The sequence below is a fragment of the Thunnus albacares genome, chromosome 5 (genome assembly GCF_914725855.1).
Source record: "Thunnus albacares chromosome 5, fThuAlb1.1, whole genome shotgun sequence".
Lineage (NCBI taxonomy): Eukaryota > Metazoa > Chordata > Actinopteri > Scombriformes > Scombridae > Thunnus > Thunnus albacares.
In genome coordinates this window covers 31,299,036-31,319,458 of record NC_058110.1, presented here as the reverse complement: position 1 = coordinate 31,319,458, position 20,423 = coordinate 31,299,036, and the positions used below count along the sequence as shown (strand labels likewise).

Genomic DNA, 20,423 nt, shown 5'->3' with positions numbered 1-20,423 from the left:
AGCACAGCAGTCAACTGATCAGTATCCGCTAATAGCGAGCTCTAATACAGTATGTGGTCATACTTCATAAACTGCTCATAGTGAAGAACAATAGATATAGAGCTCACAGTTACCTCATTAGAAGGGAACCTTGGCTCAGTTTTGGAGTTTGTTGTTATGACTCACGGGACAGACGTGCTGCTGACATGTGCAGCAAGAAAAGCAGAACAGAAGAAGACATCTGTGGACTTAGAGAAGCCAGTGAACACATCATCTCATTAAACTCCACTTAGACAAAAGACTGTGGTTGCAACAGAGACAAAACAGAAACTGTGATTGTATCTTTTTGTGTAACTGTAACCACTGTGAACTGAGAAAAAGCTGACAGGTCAAAAATAAGCAGACACTACATCTCCCTCCATAGTTTACCTGAACTGTATAGATTTAGTAAGAACTGTTTGTGTTACATGTTTCCTCTGAAGAAGGACTTTGAACTCGCTGGTATCCAGCACAAAGGATTGTTCTGTAACATACTGATCTATTGTGTGTATATCTAGTTAGTAATATTTAATGCCTGTTTGTCAATTTGACAATCATTCCAGTTTAATGCCCCCTACTTCTAAGTGGTTTTCCAACATTTCTACTGTTTTCGTTGTGGGATTTCTTCATCATTGAAGGTCTAGGTATCAATTACATTTGGTGTTTCTTTACTTCACATTCTGTGTATAGTAAATATACAGCAACTGGGCTGTTTTATAAAGATTTCGGTTACATAACAACATTTAAATAATTATACAGGTCCCAACCAAGTACTGAAATATAGTCATGGAGATGCAATTCAACAGTTATACAGTAGGTAGCTAAGGCTATGTTCACATCACAGGCTTTAATGCTCAATTCAGACACCATCCACTGAACTGAAATGTGTTACAAGAATAAAAACCATAACATAATTTGTGCAACAGTTAAATCATAAACACGGATGACATGGCTTCGCTTATGATATATGTAAGTTCCTTCCAGTTTGGCTTAAATAGAAGCATCTCCATAACAAATTTGAAACTTTCTCGTCTCTCTGTTGACCCCTGTTGTTGTTATTTCTCTCCTCCGTGTTTATTTTTACCACACTGTGAGGTGCAGACGCTGAATGATGACCAGAGGCAATATGTGCAGAGGAGTGAAACGTTAAAAAAAAACAAAAAAAAAAACAACAACACATGAATTCCGGCAGACAAAACACACTTGTTTTGCTGCTCAGTGTTAAAGGACTCAGCGAAGACCCCAAAATTATCGAATAAAGAGCAGGGACGGGTGAGGCTTATTGCAAGTCACACCCGCTCTCTACAGAAACACCATTCAGCATAGATGAATCAGATTAGACAAAGTAATTAATTAATAACACAAATGCCATCTGAGGTTGGAAACAGTAATGAACTGCCACGATGAATCAGAGTTACTGCCGCTCGATTAATTATGTCATCCTGTTGCATCCTGTTACATGTATTCACATTATCATAGTTAACAGAAACACGCACTGATCCATATTTGGTTTTGCAGTCTTTTTAGGGAAAAAAAAACATTTGGGTATGCACATAATTTCTGAAATTATTTTAGGGATCATAACTTCATAACCTGGATACACAAACAGTTGCTGTAGCTTTACTTTCCAACATGCACCTTGTAATAAAAACATTAGTCTTATTAGTGCTACTTTGTTCTCTCACACGTAGTGGAAACGGTACAGCGGCCCACCCAGAGTGGCACTGCAGCCTTACATGGACACACACTCGAGACTCTAAGTTTAACTGCTTATTCATCAAAGCTCAAGCAGCCAAAACACACACACACACACACACACACACACACACACACACACGTACACTGCTGCTGCATTAGAGATTGAACCTGGGAAACAAAACACACAGTGTCTGGATGAGGAAGGTGGATATCAAGAGAGGGAAGCAGGAAAGGAGAAAAAAGGGATGTCAACAGAGAAGAAGGGGAGAGATGAGGATGGGAGGATGGGGAAAAAAATAGAGAGATATTAGAGCATGTATAACCCATGTGTATTGAGCCTGGAAGTAACCCTAGGGAAATTCAGCAGCACAGCAGAGTTACTTTGCTGTTTTGATTTGATGAATATTCATGATCGAGCAGAGAGGGAGAGGGGAGGGAGCCTGGTTCATGGCGGCAGTTTGAGGTGTTGCTGCTGCAGATCACATGGGGGGGGTGGCGGGGGGGAGGGGTGGAGGGGGGTTGCAGAGAAAGAGAGTAGACAAACTCTGATATAGCTCATCCTTTTGTGCTATAGACCTCCACTGATGTCTAAAAACCGGGTGATTCGTTTCATCGTTTTGATGGGCATTGAAGTTTATTTTGAGTCAATCCCGTATACACCGGCCTCCAACCATCCATCCGTTTTCTGCTGCTTATCCAGATCCAGGTCCAGGTGGCAGCAGGCTAACCATTGTAGCCTTCTCCCTAGTTACATCCTCCAGCTCTCACTTCCCAAGGTGTACCCTGGCAAGATAGAATATGTAATCCCTCCAACATGTTCTGGGTTGCACTCAGGTCTCCTCCCAGTTGGATGTTCTTGAAATACCTCCACAGTAAGGTAGCTAAGTGACGTCCTACTCAGATGTCTAAACCACCTCAGCTGACTTCCCTTTGGCATAAAGGAGCTCTGATCTCCTTCTGAGCCTCTTACCCTGTCCCTAAGGGTGAGCCCAGACACCCTGTGAGGGAAACTCATTTCAACTGCTTGTACGTGTGATCTTATTCCCTCAGTCACTATCCAAACCTCATGATCATAAGTGAGGTTTGGAAAGTAGATTGAGAGCTTTACCTGTAGGCTTAGCTCCCTCTTTGCCACAACAATCCAGTCCAGCATCTGTATTACTGCTGACACAGCCCACCAGTCCATTTATCGATCTTATGCTCCATTTTACCTTCACTCATAAACAAGACTGAGAGGTACTTGAACTGCCTCACAAGGAAAAGGAACTCACTCCCCAAAACAAAATCTTTCATTTTTCAGCACACCTCAGACTCGGAGGCTTGGTGGCTTTAATCTCTGTCGTTTCACACTCAGACACAAAGTGCTTACTGGCAGTCACAGCATGATGAAGCCAGCTGAGCCACACAGCAGAGATGCAATACATCGGCCTGATGCAGTGGGTACTGACTAGTGTACCAAATGTGTCTGATTCGAGACCTCCCAGTTGTCACTCACGTCTCAGATTTGTTCAGTGATTCAAATAGCTTTTCTGTTAGAAAAACAGTTGTCAAATCAGAGCTTAATAGGTTGAATTAAGAGTGAGGACGTCATCATCCTACATAGCTAGCAACATAGCTAAAAATGCTAACAGCAAACGAGCAACCGCAACCACAGCATCCATGTTAACCGAAGATGACATCAGTGGACAGGAATGTCACTTACTTGAGATTATTTAGGGCAAAACAAAACAAAACTGCCTCCCTAACAAAAAAATGACGTGAAGACAATGTCAAGCTGAAAGAATGAAAAGAAAAAAAACAAACAAAAAACAAACAAAAGGCTAAAATTGTGTATTAATCCGCTGCTGAAAATAGTCCCCAACAAATAAACTATTTCCTCCTGTTTGAGTAATGTTAGCCACAAACTATAGTACCCAGCTTTTTTTTTTTTAAAGCAAATCATATGTATTTGTGACTTGTGTATTTGTGTTGATTTACACCTTCAATAGGAACCGCTGGACTCAGGGCTTAGAGTCACATACAGGGTTTGGAGATCAGAGATGGACGTGTTTTTGGTTTTGGTCCTTGACAATAAGAAAAATAACCTATAGAATAACACAGTTTCTTGTTGGTGGATGGACATGTTTGTTTTGTGTTCTGCTTTAAAATGATCACTAATAAAAAAGTCAAATATACAACCACAGCCACTCTCTCTCTTTTCACCGAATTAACTCTCATAAATATTGATGTCACCCCCCCAACACACACACTTCTCTCGCGCCCTCTTTCTTTCCTTTAGTCTCTCCCTCACACATCTTGGCATTAATATATTCTTCACGTGGCAGTGCATTAATAGAAAATTCGATGCTGTCAATTCCTCTCCTCCTTATTTTGCTGCTCCTCTTTTTAGTTTCTTCCTTCCCTTGACTTCTTTTCTTCCTTCCCCTCCTCCCATCTACTTTCCATTTTCCCCCCTATTTGCTCATTATTCTTCCTAGATAAATCCTGAATCAAGCTTCTTCCTTCCTTCCACACTCTCTCTTTTTTTTCCTTTTGATCTTTCTCTCTTTGTGCTTTCCTTCATTGTCATCCATTTCTTCCTTCCTTTCCTCCCCTCTCTTTCCTTTTACCTCTCCTTCTTGTTTCCATTTATTCGCCCTACCCCCTCCTTTCCATTTTTTCCCCATCTGTCCTTTCTGCTTTATTTATCTGCCCCACCACGGTTTGAAGCAACCTTTGTTTATGTTCACTTGCAAAGCAGGAAGTAGTGTCATATTGTTATTCTGCCATAACAAAATCCTAGTGATTGGGTGCACAAAATCAAAGTTTGCATCATGTCTCCTACTGTCTTTTATTTAAACCATGGAGATGATCTTCCTGTAACCTTAGATGTAGTTGTCCCAACTTGAAAGAAAAAGTAAATTAAAAAAAAAAACACTGCTGGTGTCGTTTCATTCTCCCAGAAAAGAAACACCAGATCATCAGAAATTGCAATTCACACATAATTCTTAGTCATTTTTGAAAGAATAGGTCCTTGATATCAGACAGAAGTAGATTGATTGATTTGATTTTGTCACTGATTTTGTCAGCTAAAATGACAATTAACTAATTTTAAAATGAGAATTGTATAAAAGATGTCTATATACATATTATTGTGCTGATAGACTGAGGCTAAAGCTGCATGTCCCAGGCAAAATGAAAGCATCCTCACTAGGGCTTGGTGTAGTTAAAAAAAATACAATACCAGTACCCTTAAAGTGATACCAATACCAGTAGAGTACTTCATTCTGCATCCATCATGTGAATGGAAGCAATCAGTTGCGTAAAATGCCACCATTTCCTCCCCATCCAAATGATTTTCACACAAATACTTTTTAAAAGTGTTCAAATGATTGAAATATGTATGAAATAACTGTACAAAACGGTACAATGAAGTATTATCACCACAGACTGAATGGGTTGTAGCTGCTGCGATAGTGGGCCAATCACACGTCACATTAAATTGAAAAATGCTTGCAGTTATTGGCTGCAAGCACAACCATACAAATAGTTTTTTTTTTTCTAGATATGGTTACAAAAAGGATCAAATGCAGGTGTCGTTTGACTGGAGAGGTTTCTGTACTACTTAGTACTGGGTTATTTTGGTTGATACCTTAAAAGTATTGAGTACTGACACCCAGCCCTAATCCTCACTATATGATCCATGTAGAAGACATGGAAATAAAGAAAAGGCATTTTCTAGTATTACAGTGTAGAACTAGTTAGTCATATTATTATATGTATGACAAGGAAAAATATAAGCTGGGGTTGCTGGGGTGTAAAGGTCCCTAAATCCAATAAAGAGCAGTAATGTTTAACCAAGCCTACACTCTGATATAGTCCAGGACCAGTTCCCACACATTAAAGAAATATAACACAGTGGATGTGCTAGACGAGAACAGAGTGTTTTAAAAACCAGTAACCAGTAACCCCACAAAGTAATATTAATATGAAAAACCCCTGACTTTGGAAGGCATGTTGGGTTAGATTACTACTATAGATTGTAAGCTAGTTAGCCAAGCATGCTAACATTTGCAGCTGACGTTAGAGCAAACAAACACACTGTTTAATTAATCCATTACACTTTTTCTCTTGTATTTTGGTTTTGGTAAAGGTTAAAAAAAAAGAAACCACTATCCAAACTCTTTATATACGGAATACCACTCTTACTGCAGCCCCATGTTTCAACAGAAATCCAAAGCATGCAAAGTTGCCAAGCTATGATTGGACAGTTGCAGTCAATTGTGGTTACTCTTCTTCTACACTTTGGTGACAGGCAAAAGTCAATGCTGTAAGTCAATGTGACTGTGTGCTGGAGGCAAACCATTTCAAAGATTAGACTGGTAATTTTGAGACATTAGCACATTATCATAAATTTATAGATACAGTGGCTCTGTCAAAAAGTTTCTAAAGATGATATGTGGCTCTAACCAAGCCTCCACTCCTACTACCCTACAGACTGGAGCAAACCTCCCTCTCTTTGCTCTAGTTCAGAGATGGAGTTCCCGGACGACCTCCTGCTGGACGAGCTGAGCCACCTGGAGCTCTACAACAACTCGCTCTTCCAGAGCAACTTCAGTGCTTACAACGAGACCGATGCCTTACTGCCGACTGGAGTGAAGGTCACCATCGTGGTCGTCTATATGATTGTCTGTGTCATCGGCCTTGTGGGCAACTTCCTGGTCATGTATGTCATCATAAGGTAAGAGATACATGAGTTTCTGCATGTATATAATATGTTGCATTGAACCTATTTCCAAAATAAAGCAACATGTTTCAACTATTTGCTAGGAATGAGGGTCAGATTGCTACCCTAGAGTGAAGAAGACACTATAGCTTCAAGAAAATTCTTGACACAAGTTGATTTGCATTTGAATTGATCTCACTTTGCCGGCTTTAATTTTTGTTTTTAGCTCAGTCTTGTTGAAAATGATGTATATGAGATTCTATCGTCTCAAAAGTTATATAATTGAGAAACCTCTACGGCTCAGACTTCCAGTTAAATCACGGCACATTTTCAGAAAAAATCCTCTGAAAGCCTTTGAAGTCAGGAATGATGATATGATCGCTGTTGCTATAGCAATCAAAACTAAAGGAATGAAATACTTCTATAATACATCTATAAATAATCTAGTCTAAACATATAAATAGTCTTTTTGATCTTTTCAGCCGTTTTACAGAAGAGTCAGTGCTCAGTGTCACAACAGCTGCTCTGTCTCCCACCATCTGTCCTATACTGGTGCTGAATTATAAGTCCATAAATCAATACATTAATTGATGTAAAATTATTCAGTGTTAATATTGATAATAATTTATGTCATTTATCAAGTAAAAGCACCAAAATGCTGCTTTTCTGTGTATGTTTTTACTGTAAACTGAAAAGATTTGTACTCCTTATGAGCACTAGTCCTTATTTTTTACATATTTTAGACCAGTGGTTCCCAATCTGGGGTTCTGGACCCTCCCCACCTTCCCAAGGAGTGAAGATGATGCATAGAATGGGAACGTCAAACAAATCTACAAAATATTCAAATAAACCAGTACTAGAAAGAATAATCACTGTTGTTTTTTTCATTGTATGTACCCTATCACTCAATTCAGGCAAATTAGATGTTTTTACCTAATATATAAAAAGCGAAGAAGACACAAAGCTCGCAATTTGTAATACCTTAAAGTCCAAAAAAAGTCATGGTGTCATCTGTGTCATTTTTGTTTAATGTAGACTTTTTTTTATTTGTATATCAGCTCTTTGACCGTGCCAGATTGGAGCACTGGAGCCTATCTTGGGACTCGACTCAGACTCGACTCAGAGCCCCCATGACCCCCATTATGCTTAGGGCCTCCAAATGGTTAGCAGCGGCCCTGCACACAAGTCATTCTTAGCAGAAAAAAGAAAAACATAAGGAAAAAGAATATAGTAACTGTACGACCCACAGGTCAGATATGATATGTGTGTTTGTATGAGGTCAAATGTTTCATGCACTTTAAAGCAGGTTTTTCAGAAACTGCCCAACAGAGAAATAAAGGACATGAAAGTGGCCAAAAATAAAATGTGTGCGCGTGTGTGTACACATCTTTTCATTGTGCAGATATTTTTTATCAAAAGCCTGGCAGACAAATGTCTTGTCCTGAATGTCAGTGTGTGTGTGTGTACATGCACAATATTCCCCTGTGGATTTCACTGAAACAAGCGTAGGTGGACACATGGGTGTTTTGTGAGTTAGTGCATGTGTGGTCATGGTTCAGCCTTGTGGGCAGCTGCTGTCTGCTCATGTATATCATGTTTAACCAGGAGACTGTGTATATGTGTGTGTGTGTGTGTGTTTGTGACTTTGTTGTTGGGGTGCTTTGCTGTAGTTTTGCTCAGTATTAAGGCTCAACACTTGTTTGCTCGAGACAGATGTCATGTCAAATCTGCATAACAGATGATTGACAACACTGTCCTTGTTTGTTGTATATCAAACTAAAAAAAACATGGTGGGTGTCATGGAAACGTTGACAAATTTCTCCCTGAACTGTCCGCCAAAACAAGTTTCTGAATATCTATCTGAAGAAAAAACAAACCATGTAGTTACAGAATTATTGTTCATTATATGCAGATGAACAGCTTCAATGCTCCTTGACATTGAATCTCCAAATCACTGGGACTCTAATAGAGGGATGAACTGTATTCTTCCTTGAAATATTCCCTTATGTGGTGCTTTATTGATGGTGATGGAGAGCATTGTTTTAACAAATCATTCATCGACATCATTCATCATTTTCATAATCATTAAACCATTCAGTAACCCGTCGTTTACTGTATGGAAGAATCTGTATTCTTAATGTTTCTGCACAAATTTATTCAGGTTTCTCCTTTAATTTTTCACCCATCTGGAGTTTTGAAAGCAAATGAGTCTACAGTGTTTTACATCTATAATCTTTAAGCAAAAACTGAGCCTGTGAGATCTAGAGCGGTTTTATGCAGCTGACAGTAGAGTTTGTAGTGCTTTTATAAGATAGAGTTTTTCTTACACATTTAATAGCCCGTTTGATTCGCTGTAGGTTCAACTCAAGCTGCATTGATTCTTTTAAATTACTTCTTTTCAGATCAAATATCACCCCCAGATTCCTTTAAAGTACAACAGATTGAACAACCAACAAATACTAGTGAGATATTAATCCTGTTCTTCAGCTTCTTCCTGTGTCATATGAAACTTCACAAAGCACTGGACTGGTGGTTTTAATCAGAAGTTTCTACAGGATCGGAATGCGCTAACTTTCACAACCTTGATTTTACTCTAGACATGCATTATCTGTTAGGCATTATAGGTGTCTTATTTGATTCCAACCTTAACTTTGAAATCTGTGTTAGCAACGTTGTCCAGTCTTGCTTTTATCATCTAAGAGATACACCAATCCATCATACATGCTTTCATTTCCTCATGTTTAGATTACAGTAATGGTCTCCTAGCTGACATAAATCAGACAACAATTCACAGACTCCAAATTGTACAGAGTACAGTGGCTAGACGACTAAAAAAAAAAAAAAAAACAGCTACAGAATCGATTTTAAGATTTTACTCATTACTTTTAAAGCACTTCATGGCCTGACTCCAGGCTATATGTCTGAATTACTGTTGCCTTATCAACCTGCACGCAGTCTGAGCTCTTCAGGCAGGAACCTATTAGCTAGTCTCCTGGTATAACACTAAAGAGAACCAAGCCTGACAAACTCAGACTTGCAAATCCAGTATCTCCTTTTTTTGTTTGTTTCTGAAATCATATTTTTTACCCAAAGGCCTTTTAAATAACCTCTTTTACATCACTCTACCTCTCTCTTTTATATTGCCTCTAAAAATGTATTTGGTCATAGTCGTATTCGGTTTGGGTAAATTTGTCCACATGTGTGTGTTTATGTGTGTATGCAGTAGGGGTGTGCCCGAATATAAATACATTATTGATCAAAGCACATATAGTGGGTTTTATACGAATATTTGTTTCATACAAATATTTTAAAAATTATTTGTTGGGGGTGTTCCCCAGAGATAAAGCTGAGCTACTGACACATGTAAACTGCTCCCAAGTGACTCTCTATAACCTGTTGTTCCCCTTCTCCTTTCCACAAAGTTAGGTTGTAAAAAATAGGCAATAAATGAAAAGTGCAAAGCAATAATTGCCTTTGAAGTTCCTCCCTACACATTACATGGTGTGCTGTCTCTGTGTTATGGGTGTATAAATAGGTAGAGGTCTGTCTGCAATGAGGCGATGAGTAAAGTTTTAGCTCAGTAGTCAGCGCAGTCATCTATGATCTGGGAGTTCAAAACCCAGTGTGGGGACCTACTTTGTAAGATAGTTTATTCATGAATTCTTATTATAACACTTTAATTTCCTGAAATTAAAAGTGTAATAAAAACAAAAACAGGATTTTTATCCACTTTTATTCGAATACAAATACAAATACTGGGATCTCTGCACATCCCTAGTTTGCAGGTTGATTTATATGGGAAATTAATGTGATGTAATGTAACATGTATGTTGCATTTGAACTTTGTAATCTCTGGTTTTGATAAGTTCTATATAAATAAATTTTCTGTGTTTTGTTTTCACAGTGTTGTAAAATGATTGCAAGGTTTAAAGTGTGCAGCAAGTGAGGTGGGAGCTCACAGTAACGCTGTTTGTGCATGTGTGTTACAAGGCTGTCTCCACGCTTGCTGCATCGCCTCGACTGTAGATAATTACTTTCTGTGTTACACCTTTTCTCATTCTGACACTAACAGGAGTTCTGTAGACAGACATATGAGTGTCACACACACACACACACACACACACACACTGGGAATTATTCTATCTGCACACATGATATTCACACCAATACATACGCTACTTAACACACGAAACACACACACTTTCTGAAACACACAAACCAGTAGTGAATCACAGCTGTAGTCAGCTCGCCCTCCTGCTCAGCGGTGTCAGCTCTCAGCAGTTGCCCTCAGTAAAGATGGCTGCCCCCGACAATTCGCCCTCATCACGGGTATCAGAGGGCAGTAGCCTCCGTCATCTAACTGTGTCAGGTTGCGTGAAAGGGCTGATTACACAAGATAGCCAACCACAACACTTGCCATGACCAAATGAATAAAAGCAGAGGTGCTCTCATTAGCCTCTAACCCTCAGTTGAAAATCCACTGATGAATTTCTGTGATCATATTAGATACTTTTCCTCACACAGGTTCAGACGTTTACTGCAGTTTGTGACATGTTTCATGACAAGCATAAAGAAGCCAAAGAACGGTTAACACGACACTATTGGAGACATCTTCTGAACGCCCACATCTACTGCAGGGGTTAATTGTGTGAGCAAAAAAAAAAAACAGAAAAGAAAAATGTAGGTAGAGGTAGATTGGTCAGAAGTTATATCTTAAAAATAAAAGTATTGATAAGTATTTTTTAAAAAATAGCATTTTTATTTAAATGCATGGATTGTGTGAATTGGCTACTTGCATGACATTTATATTATTTACCCAACACGTATCCTAATGTGTACATAAAAGCTGTGCTACACTCCACATTTTAACCATTTTACAAGTGCACAGAAGCAGCCTCAGTGCGAGGAGAAGGGCTGAAGCTGGAGAAGGAAACAAGCAACAATATAAATCTGAGTGCGAGCAGACAGTTTGAGCAGAAACAGAGCAAATCTAAGCACAAAGCAGGAGTTGTTTGAGTGTGAGGGCAGGGTTTGAGGGGAAGCATTACAAAAACTGAATTTGAAATCAATAATTAATGCTCTCAAATTGAAAGACCACGCTCTTGAATAAAAGAGGACAAAAGTTAAATATTGTCATTTCTGTTCTAATGAGGGATAAGTGCTTAAAACATTGGCCTTATTTGGTGTTAATGAATATTGCATTCACAGACGTGCATGCAGTGTGTAAACTGTTTATTTCTACCAACAGGTTTTGAAGGTTTGTTATATTATCTTGATTATTTATTCCTTCTGGAAACACTGAATCACCTCCTTATTTGCTGCCTGTGTTGACATCCAAGTTTGTGCCAAGTTGGAAAGATAACCTTCTTTACTCCTCATTACATACAGTTCTTCTCATGTCCTACTTACAGAGACCACTTAGTGGAATAGTGATTTTTTTGTTTTTCCTTCTGCTAGTAACACATTTATAGTGTATCAAATATGATGTAATGTGGCAAAATGTGGGAAGCACATAGTGTGGGGAAGAAATGCCAAATTCCTTAGCCCAAGTATAAACCATGCAGAAGTAATTCCTTGTGTAAATGTAAAAAAGTAAATTCATTAAATACATAAAATGTAGATTGCTACTTTTATAAGCTAAGCCATGGAGTACTGATATCATATAGAATTAAAGCACTGTATCAAAAATTTAAATCAAAAGTTTATCAGAAAGTTATCTCATCTGATTGTGTGTGTTTTTACACTACTTCACATAAATACAGTATACTGTATATATGTACATTATGTATACTTTACAGTATAAATTCTCCAATAGTTAAAACTCTACAGGTGAATCAAACTGGCTCTTGGAGGCTTAAAGAGCTTGAAAGCATTAAAGAATAATCACAGACCGAGCGCAGGTCAGAGCATCAGCCGAGTGCTTTGAATTTAAAGATGTCCAATTATCCCAAAGACTTAAAGAATGGAGACCAATATGTCTCTGCTAGACTCAGTATTAAGGTGATGGATTGTGGGTAATTACCAGGGATGGACTCATATTTTATCTAGAAGGTATGGAGCAGGTTCAGGAGCTCAAGTCCCGTAACTGTGGGCCACATGACGCACTCACTTATTTATGTAGAATGAATGCAGAGAGAAAAAAGAAAATACCAAATGAAAAATAAATTAAGCTGATTTGGGACTTTGTGCACCAGATGTGACATTTTGCAGTTTTAAGAAATTCTCACAGTTAAGAAAAGTCTGAGTCATTCTTTTAAAGCAGACAGGAAGGGGTGATATTTAACCTGCACAAACACATGCACCACCCCCACCCATCCACCCACCCATCCACCCACCCACACATACAGACACACTTTACTACTGTTGTGTTCTCACAACTTTGTTTTCTTGACCATCATGTATGAGTCCTCTGCCCACACATCCATCTGTGTACCATCTATGATGTTAACTGTTGTTTACTGCCACCATCTTTGTCAGTTATTTTAGCACTAAAATCCCAGTTTGGCCAGAGGGGCACAGCTAAGGTTGGTCTAGCAAGTGGCAAATATCACAGCTTATGATGATGAAAGCCTAATTGTCTAATCTTCTGGGAAAGTAGTAAATTGGCTCTGGTTTAATTCAGCCCTCAGAAAACTTGGATGTTATATATGTGTGCTGAAATTGCAAATGGTGGGGATAAAAGGTTCAGAAACATAATATTAACTAAGAAAAAAGAAAGAAGACAATCACAGAAAGAGACAATAATAAAGGTAAAATACAAAAAAGTCGCAATTAACGAAAATAATGATCACAGAACAGGACCCTGCCACTCAATACCTGGACATCCAGACTACTGAATATGATCAATTTCCAATCTGTGAGAAAACGTATGAAAAGTCCTTTAAAAGGTTCTTCTTTATTATAATGAAGTTCTTTGTTATAATGAAGTTAAAAATGTCTGGAGGCTATAAATAATGTAAGGTGAATAATTATTATGATTTTCAGTGTGAGAGCTGAGAAGCTCAGAAAGCTCTGATACTTTATTTCAGTTTAAAAGCACGGGGGGGATGTAATGTTGGATATAATACACACTAGATCATGTTTTTATACAGTTTGTGGCTAGTATGGGGAGTTTTCATACTGCACTGCCTCTGCACTTCTTCACAGTTACAGCTAAGGAAATGAAGTCACTCTTAAAGTCAAATGGAAAGATGTGACATTCAACCAACAGAAAAACAAACACACACTGTTATGTATCACTGTTAAACGTCTCCCTCATGAGTCTAGTTAGATCCGATGGAGGAGAAACAGAGGAAAAACAAAGACAAACATGGGCATGTTGTGTTCAGGTGTCGGGTGTGATGGAGGGAGGCAGGGACAGTGGGAGGCCAGCATTGTGAGAGAGGCAGAAAGAGACAAAGAAAGAAAGATTGACAAATACACAAAGGAACACTGGGATTCGTCCAGTGGTTCACTTGATTATTTAGTCCACAAACAGAGACGCAGATTGATTGAAATGCCCACAAGGATTATGTCAACTGGACTCCTCCCAGGATAAAGATAAAGGAAATCAAAATTTCAAATGGAGAACAAGAACATGAGGAAAGATACATCAATAGAATATACACAATGTGTTGATGGCAGCAGGCACAGAATAGTGCAGTGAGAACCAAGAACTGCCTTCTTATCTATTACTTGTCATTTCCAGTCTACAGTGTCTTACTATTTATATTAAATATGACATACTGATTAAAATCAGCTTTGATTATTTGTATCTGTAGCTTCTAATTTTTTTGAGTCAACTGGCCGTGAGGTGATCCCTTCATTTGCTTTCAAAAAGGCGAGTTAAGCTGAAGTTAACCTGAAGCTTCAGCAGTTTGCATTCGTCAAATCAAGTGAGTGTCTTCCAAATTGACAGTGTTTTTAAATTCTCTTTTTGGCAAGCAGTACTTCCTTGCTGAGCTGGAGTGGAAGAATAGTTCTTGGTTGTCCAACCATATTACCTGACAAGAACGCTGATACGATCTGCAAACCCTGAACGGATTTTGTTCAGTGGCGTATTTAACTTGCAACATCTGGACATTGTAAACACTCTGTTTTTAAAGGGAACAATTTAGTTTACAGTCCACAAAAAGCTAACATTAGTAGCTTGTCTTTTATGGAAAGCAAACTCTTGTCTCCTGTATTAATGTCTGACACGCTACACACCCATCCATGTATCGCCTGCACCCATCCGACCTCCACAACCTTACTTTCCACCTTTACATAAAGGACACACTATGTCCTGTTAACACTAAAGGTTGGAAAAACACCCATCTTTTACATTGGAGTCATGTGAAGACATACACACTTCAGGGCCAGTATGGACTGAATTAAAATGAATTAGTTGAACAAGCTGTCACTTTCTCACATTGAATGGGCACAAGCAATATACAGATATAGTAGACATCTGCACGTCCACACTGTACTTGAGTAATTTGCTCTATGCAATGTCAAACTCTGCAAAGTTTGTTTATAAGTGGACTTTCTGAGGAAGAGAGAAGAAAGGGAAAATGTTATTATTCATGCAAGAACCATGCATAAGATTTGAAATGGCAGAGTTAATGACAGATGGAAAGAGAGCGCGGCAGACAACGTATTCCTACTACACCTTTCCTTTATAAACAAAAATCATTAACAATGAAAGGCACTAAGGAAAAGCCATCGAGCAGCGTTAATTGAGGTTGAGTGTCTGTCAGGAAATTCTTAACTCATCGTCTTTTTGCTTTTTGTTCCAAGACATACTTTAACACTTGTCCTGACAGCTCTGCAAGCTTAATGTGTTTTCAGCTCTCAGCGCTGTCAGACAACAGTAGAAAAAAGAGTTTTAATTTTCACTAGCAGAGCACCGCAGTGCAGGCATGTTTTTTGGCTCATAGCAACAGCAGGAGCCACAAGCAGGGATTCCTACGAGCATCTGTTTAGTGCCACAGGCCCCCCAAAAAAGAAGGTGGACCATAGGGAGACACAAACATCATGCTGAATTCAGCACAGAGCAGCCCAGAGATAAAGAGAAGAGAGACAGAGTATGGAAGACTGAAGCTGTGTTTCACATGGTGCAGTTTTCTTTTCTTTTCTTTTTTTTTTTTTTTTTTGTGGGGGAAAAAGTGCTGCCTGGAGGGATTTTTTTAAGGGAAAAGGATTCTGTTTCCATAACAACAGACCGATCCACGTTGTACATTTTAGGACATCATCAGCCCTTAGCATCAGTTCTGAAACATCACAATGAAATCGTCTCTTAAAGCAAAAAAACATCAGGTGATATTAAAAAAACAATAACAATAATAATAAGGAAAAAACAAATGATCAAATCTAAGGTGTTGTGCGACTGTACCAATGGGTCTTGGAACCAAAAAGCTCAGAAAGTAAAGGATCATTCATTTTCTGCATAGACAATATGAGGTGACTGACAGTTGGGACATGTCCAAGCCCCAGATGAAGATGAAACAGTTCTGGTTCAAGGGGATTTTTGTTAAGAAACATCCAGTCACAGAACTCGATATTCTGTTGTGCATCTGCTAATGGTGATCTGAAAATAAAGATTGCACTTTGTAGAAAACTGATAGAACATTCAACAGTTTAAATCAGCCATAAAATACATAATATGTATTTTATGGCTGTAATATTGTTAAATTATTCCCAAAAGACTGTCATGTTTCTATGTTTAGGAACACTGAGGATTAAAAGAAGAAATTTATGTATTAATTGATTTTGATATGGTGAAAATGTTAGGCAACAATTGCATACTTACACACCCAGCAGACACAGGGCAACATTAGCATTCATTTGGAGTCTGGCCACCCTCACTCTCATTTTAGCTCTAGTTTGGTCTCCACCAACTCCTGAGTTTGGCTCTTTAACTGCTTAATCTTCCACTTTCCTCACCAGTAAGTCCATCTCTTTGTCTGTCTATTGTTTGGAGAGCTGAGCTGTTTGATTTATCAGATTCTTTTTTTTGTGCTGAAAACAGCTGCCTACTGCTACCAAATAACAAGGCTGATTAGAGCAGTGAGACCAAACCAAAACAATAAAGTTGTTAAAACTAAAACAATGAACTGAAAGACACTGAAATGCTTTGAAGAGCTGAAGGGGACTGCAGCCTTAGTGATAATTCTCTGTGGGTTTGCGGCTACATGACTCCTTTCAAGTTAATTGTAGTCTTTTGACCAATAGTTAATATAAAAGTAATGATAAGTACAGCTTTAAAATGGAAATTTAAAGTGGAAAAAAATACTTCTGGAACCACCGACTCATCCCACTTTAAAACTAACTCCCACTGATGTTGAGAACTGCTATGATTGACTTTTTTTTAACTTTTGTAATCTGCTGGTGTCAGAATATTAGTTTGATTTTTTTAAGTGCAGCTCTAGAGGAGTGTTTTGATGTGTATCGTTTGCTTTAACAATGAAAGACGGCATGTGAAGTGTCTATGAATAGCTGACTCTGTGTGTATTTGAAGAAAAAAGAGATATTAAGATGTTTTCAACATTTTTTTGAGAGCTTCATGAAAAAAAAAAAACACAAATCAGGGGGTCACTGGATGTCAGGGAGGGACATGTTTCACATCATTTTCAAGTCAGTCATTATTAGTTCAAGTAAATGAATAAAAAAAAAACATATGTAGCATCCAATAAAACAATATATCACATGAACGATTTGAAGAAAACCAAGCAGTAAAACAACAAACAAATCCAGTAAAAAAAAAGGTGAAAGGTGATATAGCTCAGCTGTGCAACACATAATAACAATGTTCATATTGTTGTTGGCTGACCAGACTGAGCAAGGTGGATCTATGGAGCGAGAACAGGATGTAAGTGAAGGAAGAGAATACACATAAGGGCAATAGGAACAGAAGAAGGATGTCAAGTAAATCTTAACTGTCCCCGGAGAGCAGTAGAGAACACACCTGAGCCAATTAAATGCTGTATACTGATTGGCTAAGTAGTCACAATGAATCTGGATGTTGCTGTTTTTCGTTTGAATCCCCAGATGGAAACATGGAGGACAGAGTGGAATTCACTAAGAAGGAAGTGTTTATTCTCTGTTATTCTCTGTTCCCTACGGACATGTTGTCAGGGGTAGTAGAATAATAGAGAGAAAAATGAGAGGAAAGAAGGAAATTAGTTGAAGTGATGACACTTCTTCTTTTTCCAGTCTCCATTTGTTCACCCCCAGATGTTGATATATCGTTTATGCATGTACATAAGGTATTTGGTGCGTTCTTATATATGTATGTGCTGTTCTATGGTGTTAAAAAAAAGTATTTCTTGGAAACTGAAAACTTATTTCTAAATCCAGTTGTTAAACACTTCTCTCTGCCTAAGATCCTTAAAATGGCCAGAATTTTAGTTACAAAGTGGTGAGTCAGTGTGGATCAGTTTTGACCATCTGCTGTAAAGCAGATCTGGCATTGAACTGAGTTTTTAGTACCAGAGAGTCTAATTAGATTGTGACTGGGCTCTGAGCTTCACAGAGTGGCCCAGATAGCAAATCTCTGATGGTAAACAGGCTGCTGGTCTGTGAGCTGATGGACTGTGAGCTTGTTGATTTATTTATTCAAGTCCACCATGTAAAAAAGGAGAAAAAAAAAAACTTCAAACACAATATTTGAACAGATTTTGTCTTGATTTTTAACTAAATATTGTATCTGAATACTTTTTTATTTTGTTTTACCACACCTTTATTCTGGATTCTGGACCTTTATTTCTTTGAATATGTTGCACCCACAACTATATGATATGTGACGATGTGATTACTTGTGTTACCAGCTTATATTTGACAATATAAAGGTAGTTTAATTAATACTTTACATTTTGGTTCGAAGTTCAAACTGCAAATAACTGGATCACTTGAAGAGAGAGAGAAAGAGAAAATATTTTATTTTACAAGCAGACCTTAATCTGTGTAAAAGTAAACTGAAAAGAAGGTGATTTTTTCGATGGCTGGTGTGATGAACATGTAGACTGTTGAGGTGATATCTTGGGCATTGGCAACTGCATCTCCTGTGGGCCCCGAGGTCATCCTTATGACATTTTGTGCTGCCATTCTGTCGATAAGGACTGTGTTATTTTGCTGTTCTTTGACAAAAATATGTGTGTGTGTATGTGTTCGTGGTTGTTGTAGTGTGCAAATGATTTTATAGCTGCCAGGTCAAAAATGAAAGTGAGATAATCTTCATACCCTGGTGTTGTACAGCTGTCATGGAAATGTGAACAAAGGCAGTGTTTCACTTTTTCTAATGTTCTATGTAAAGTCATCAAATTTCAAGTTGAGAAAAAGCTCATTAAGGGAGTTTTCTCTGCTGTTGAACATAGCGACTTAACCCTTAAGACAGCATAAGGGTTAAAAATGATGTGGTATTATGAAGTGAAGAGCAAAATGGAATGAAAATGCAAATAAGCTACTGCTTATTTACCACTGCAAACACTGGTTTTACAGCTTATTTTTCGTTGGTTTAAATGACAGATGTGTGTGCGGTGTTTTGCTCAGCTTTCATGGCTGCTGGTGGACCGGCCCTCTACAGGACAATGATCTCTCGGTCCACTCTGCTGTTGTTGTGGTGACGTCAGACACTTGTATCAATCCAAAAGTGTCTCTCTGAATAGAGACATCAAACATTCATACTTTGGCTCAGAGACATGAAGCTGACTGAATAGGTAATTACACAGATGGCCTGAGTGTGAGTGTGTTTGTCACAAAAAAAAAAGAAAAGAAAAGAAAACACCCACACACACACACACACACACACACACACACACACAGTGTTGGTTTTGACCTCTCAGTCAGCTCAGGACCAATTAAAATTTTTGTATGCGTGTGTGTCTTTGTGTGTGTGTGCCCTTTTCATTCAGCATCATTACCAAGGTCAAATTCAAATGTTTTTTGTGTGTATCTTCATCTATCTCTGTATCTTTCAGAGAAAAATTCATTCCGACCCCAATAATGGTATGTCCAGATCCAGGGTGTTATTCAGAGTTGTTTTTAGTGAAAATAGATTGAAGATGAGAAGAGAGACAGAAATAGGGGAAGGTCAATAAACAGAGAGACATACAAAGACAAGCTAAGACAAATAAAGGCCACAGAGAGAAAAAGATGCGAAATGAAAGAGAATCAGGGAGAAAGAGTGGGAAGCATCCAATGTCACATTATCTGATATCCTCTCGTTTTTCATCTCCTCTGTAGTCCCCTTTACTTATCAGAGTATGTGTGTGTGTGTGTTATCTGCATTCAGCAATAGTCATTATCCTCCTCCTGACTAAGTCTGTTTAGTTTTTTCCTTCAGTCGTCACACAGGTTTGTCTGCAGGTTGCTGCTCTGATTTTTACTTTGGAGAATGATGCATCTGGACACGGCTGTTTTACTTAACATAGACTGACAGACTTTTGGGTAAAGGTTAAAAACAAGACTGAGAGTTGACAGCCATGCTAGCGGTGCTGTGCGCGCCGCTAACACTAGGTAGGAAGGGAAGGGGAACATGACAGGAGAGAGGAGAGTAAACGGCAAATGAGGCAAAAAGAGAAGGAGAGAAAGAAAGGGCGGAAATGAAGAGGTAAAGAAGGAACAAGCGAAGAAACAAAAAGGGGTGAAAGTTAAGAAAACAATGCTATTGCTGTAAGCTTTTATTTTCTGTTATCTTTAAATATTTTAACCGTTACTGCAGTGCCACCATTACATCTGTTGATACAGCAAAAAGCATAAATCATTGTTGGTGATTAATTGTGTCACATTTATTTCAATATTTCATGAGATTTTACGGGTTCTATGTGTTAGATTTGAAGGTATTTGCTATTTGAAATATTAGCAAAAATGTATTTTTAGCCAAATAGGTATATATCAGGGGCCTGTGCCACAAAGCTATTATGATGTTGTCAAGCTAACTTGATGGATTTGCTCACGCGTGCTCCTCAAACCTATTCCACTTAGGGATTCAAGACTGTTGCTTTTCATGAAAGGTGGCAGATGGTTGTTATATTGATGCCTTTTG

General features: G+C 38.4%; 1 protein-coding gene across 2 annotated transcripts in view; it reads left to right on the top strand.

Annotated features, from left to right (window-relative positions):
• oprl1 (opiate receptor-like 1) overlaps positions 1–20,423 on the top strand; it is a 103,813-nt gene that overhangs the window by 2,412 nt on the left and 80,978 nt on the right. The window contains exon 2 of one of the 2 annotated variants that reach the window (XM_044352388.1): positions 6,224–6,436. In XM_044352388.1, coding sequence (XP_044208323.1) covers positions 6,231–6,436 — 206 coding nt within the window. In that variant the 5' untranslated portion in view covers positions 6,224–6,230. Of the gene's footprint in view, positions 1–6,192; positions 6,437–20,423 lie in introns of both variants that reach the window. The other variant, XM_044352387.1, reaches the window with a different exon arrangement.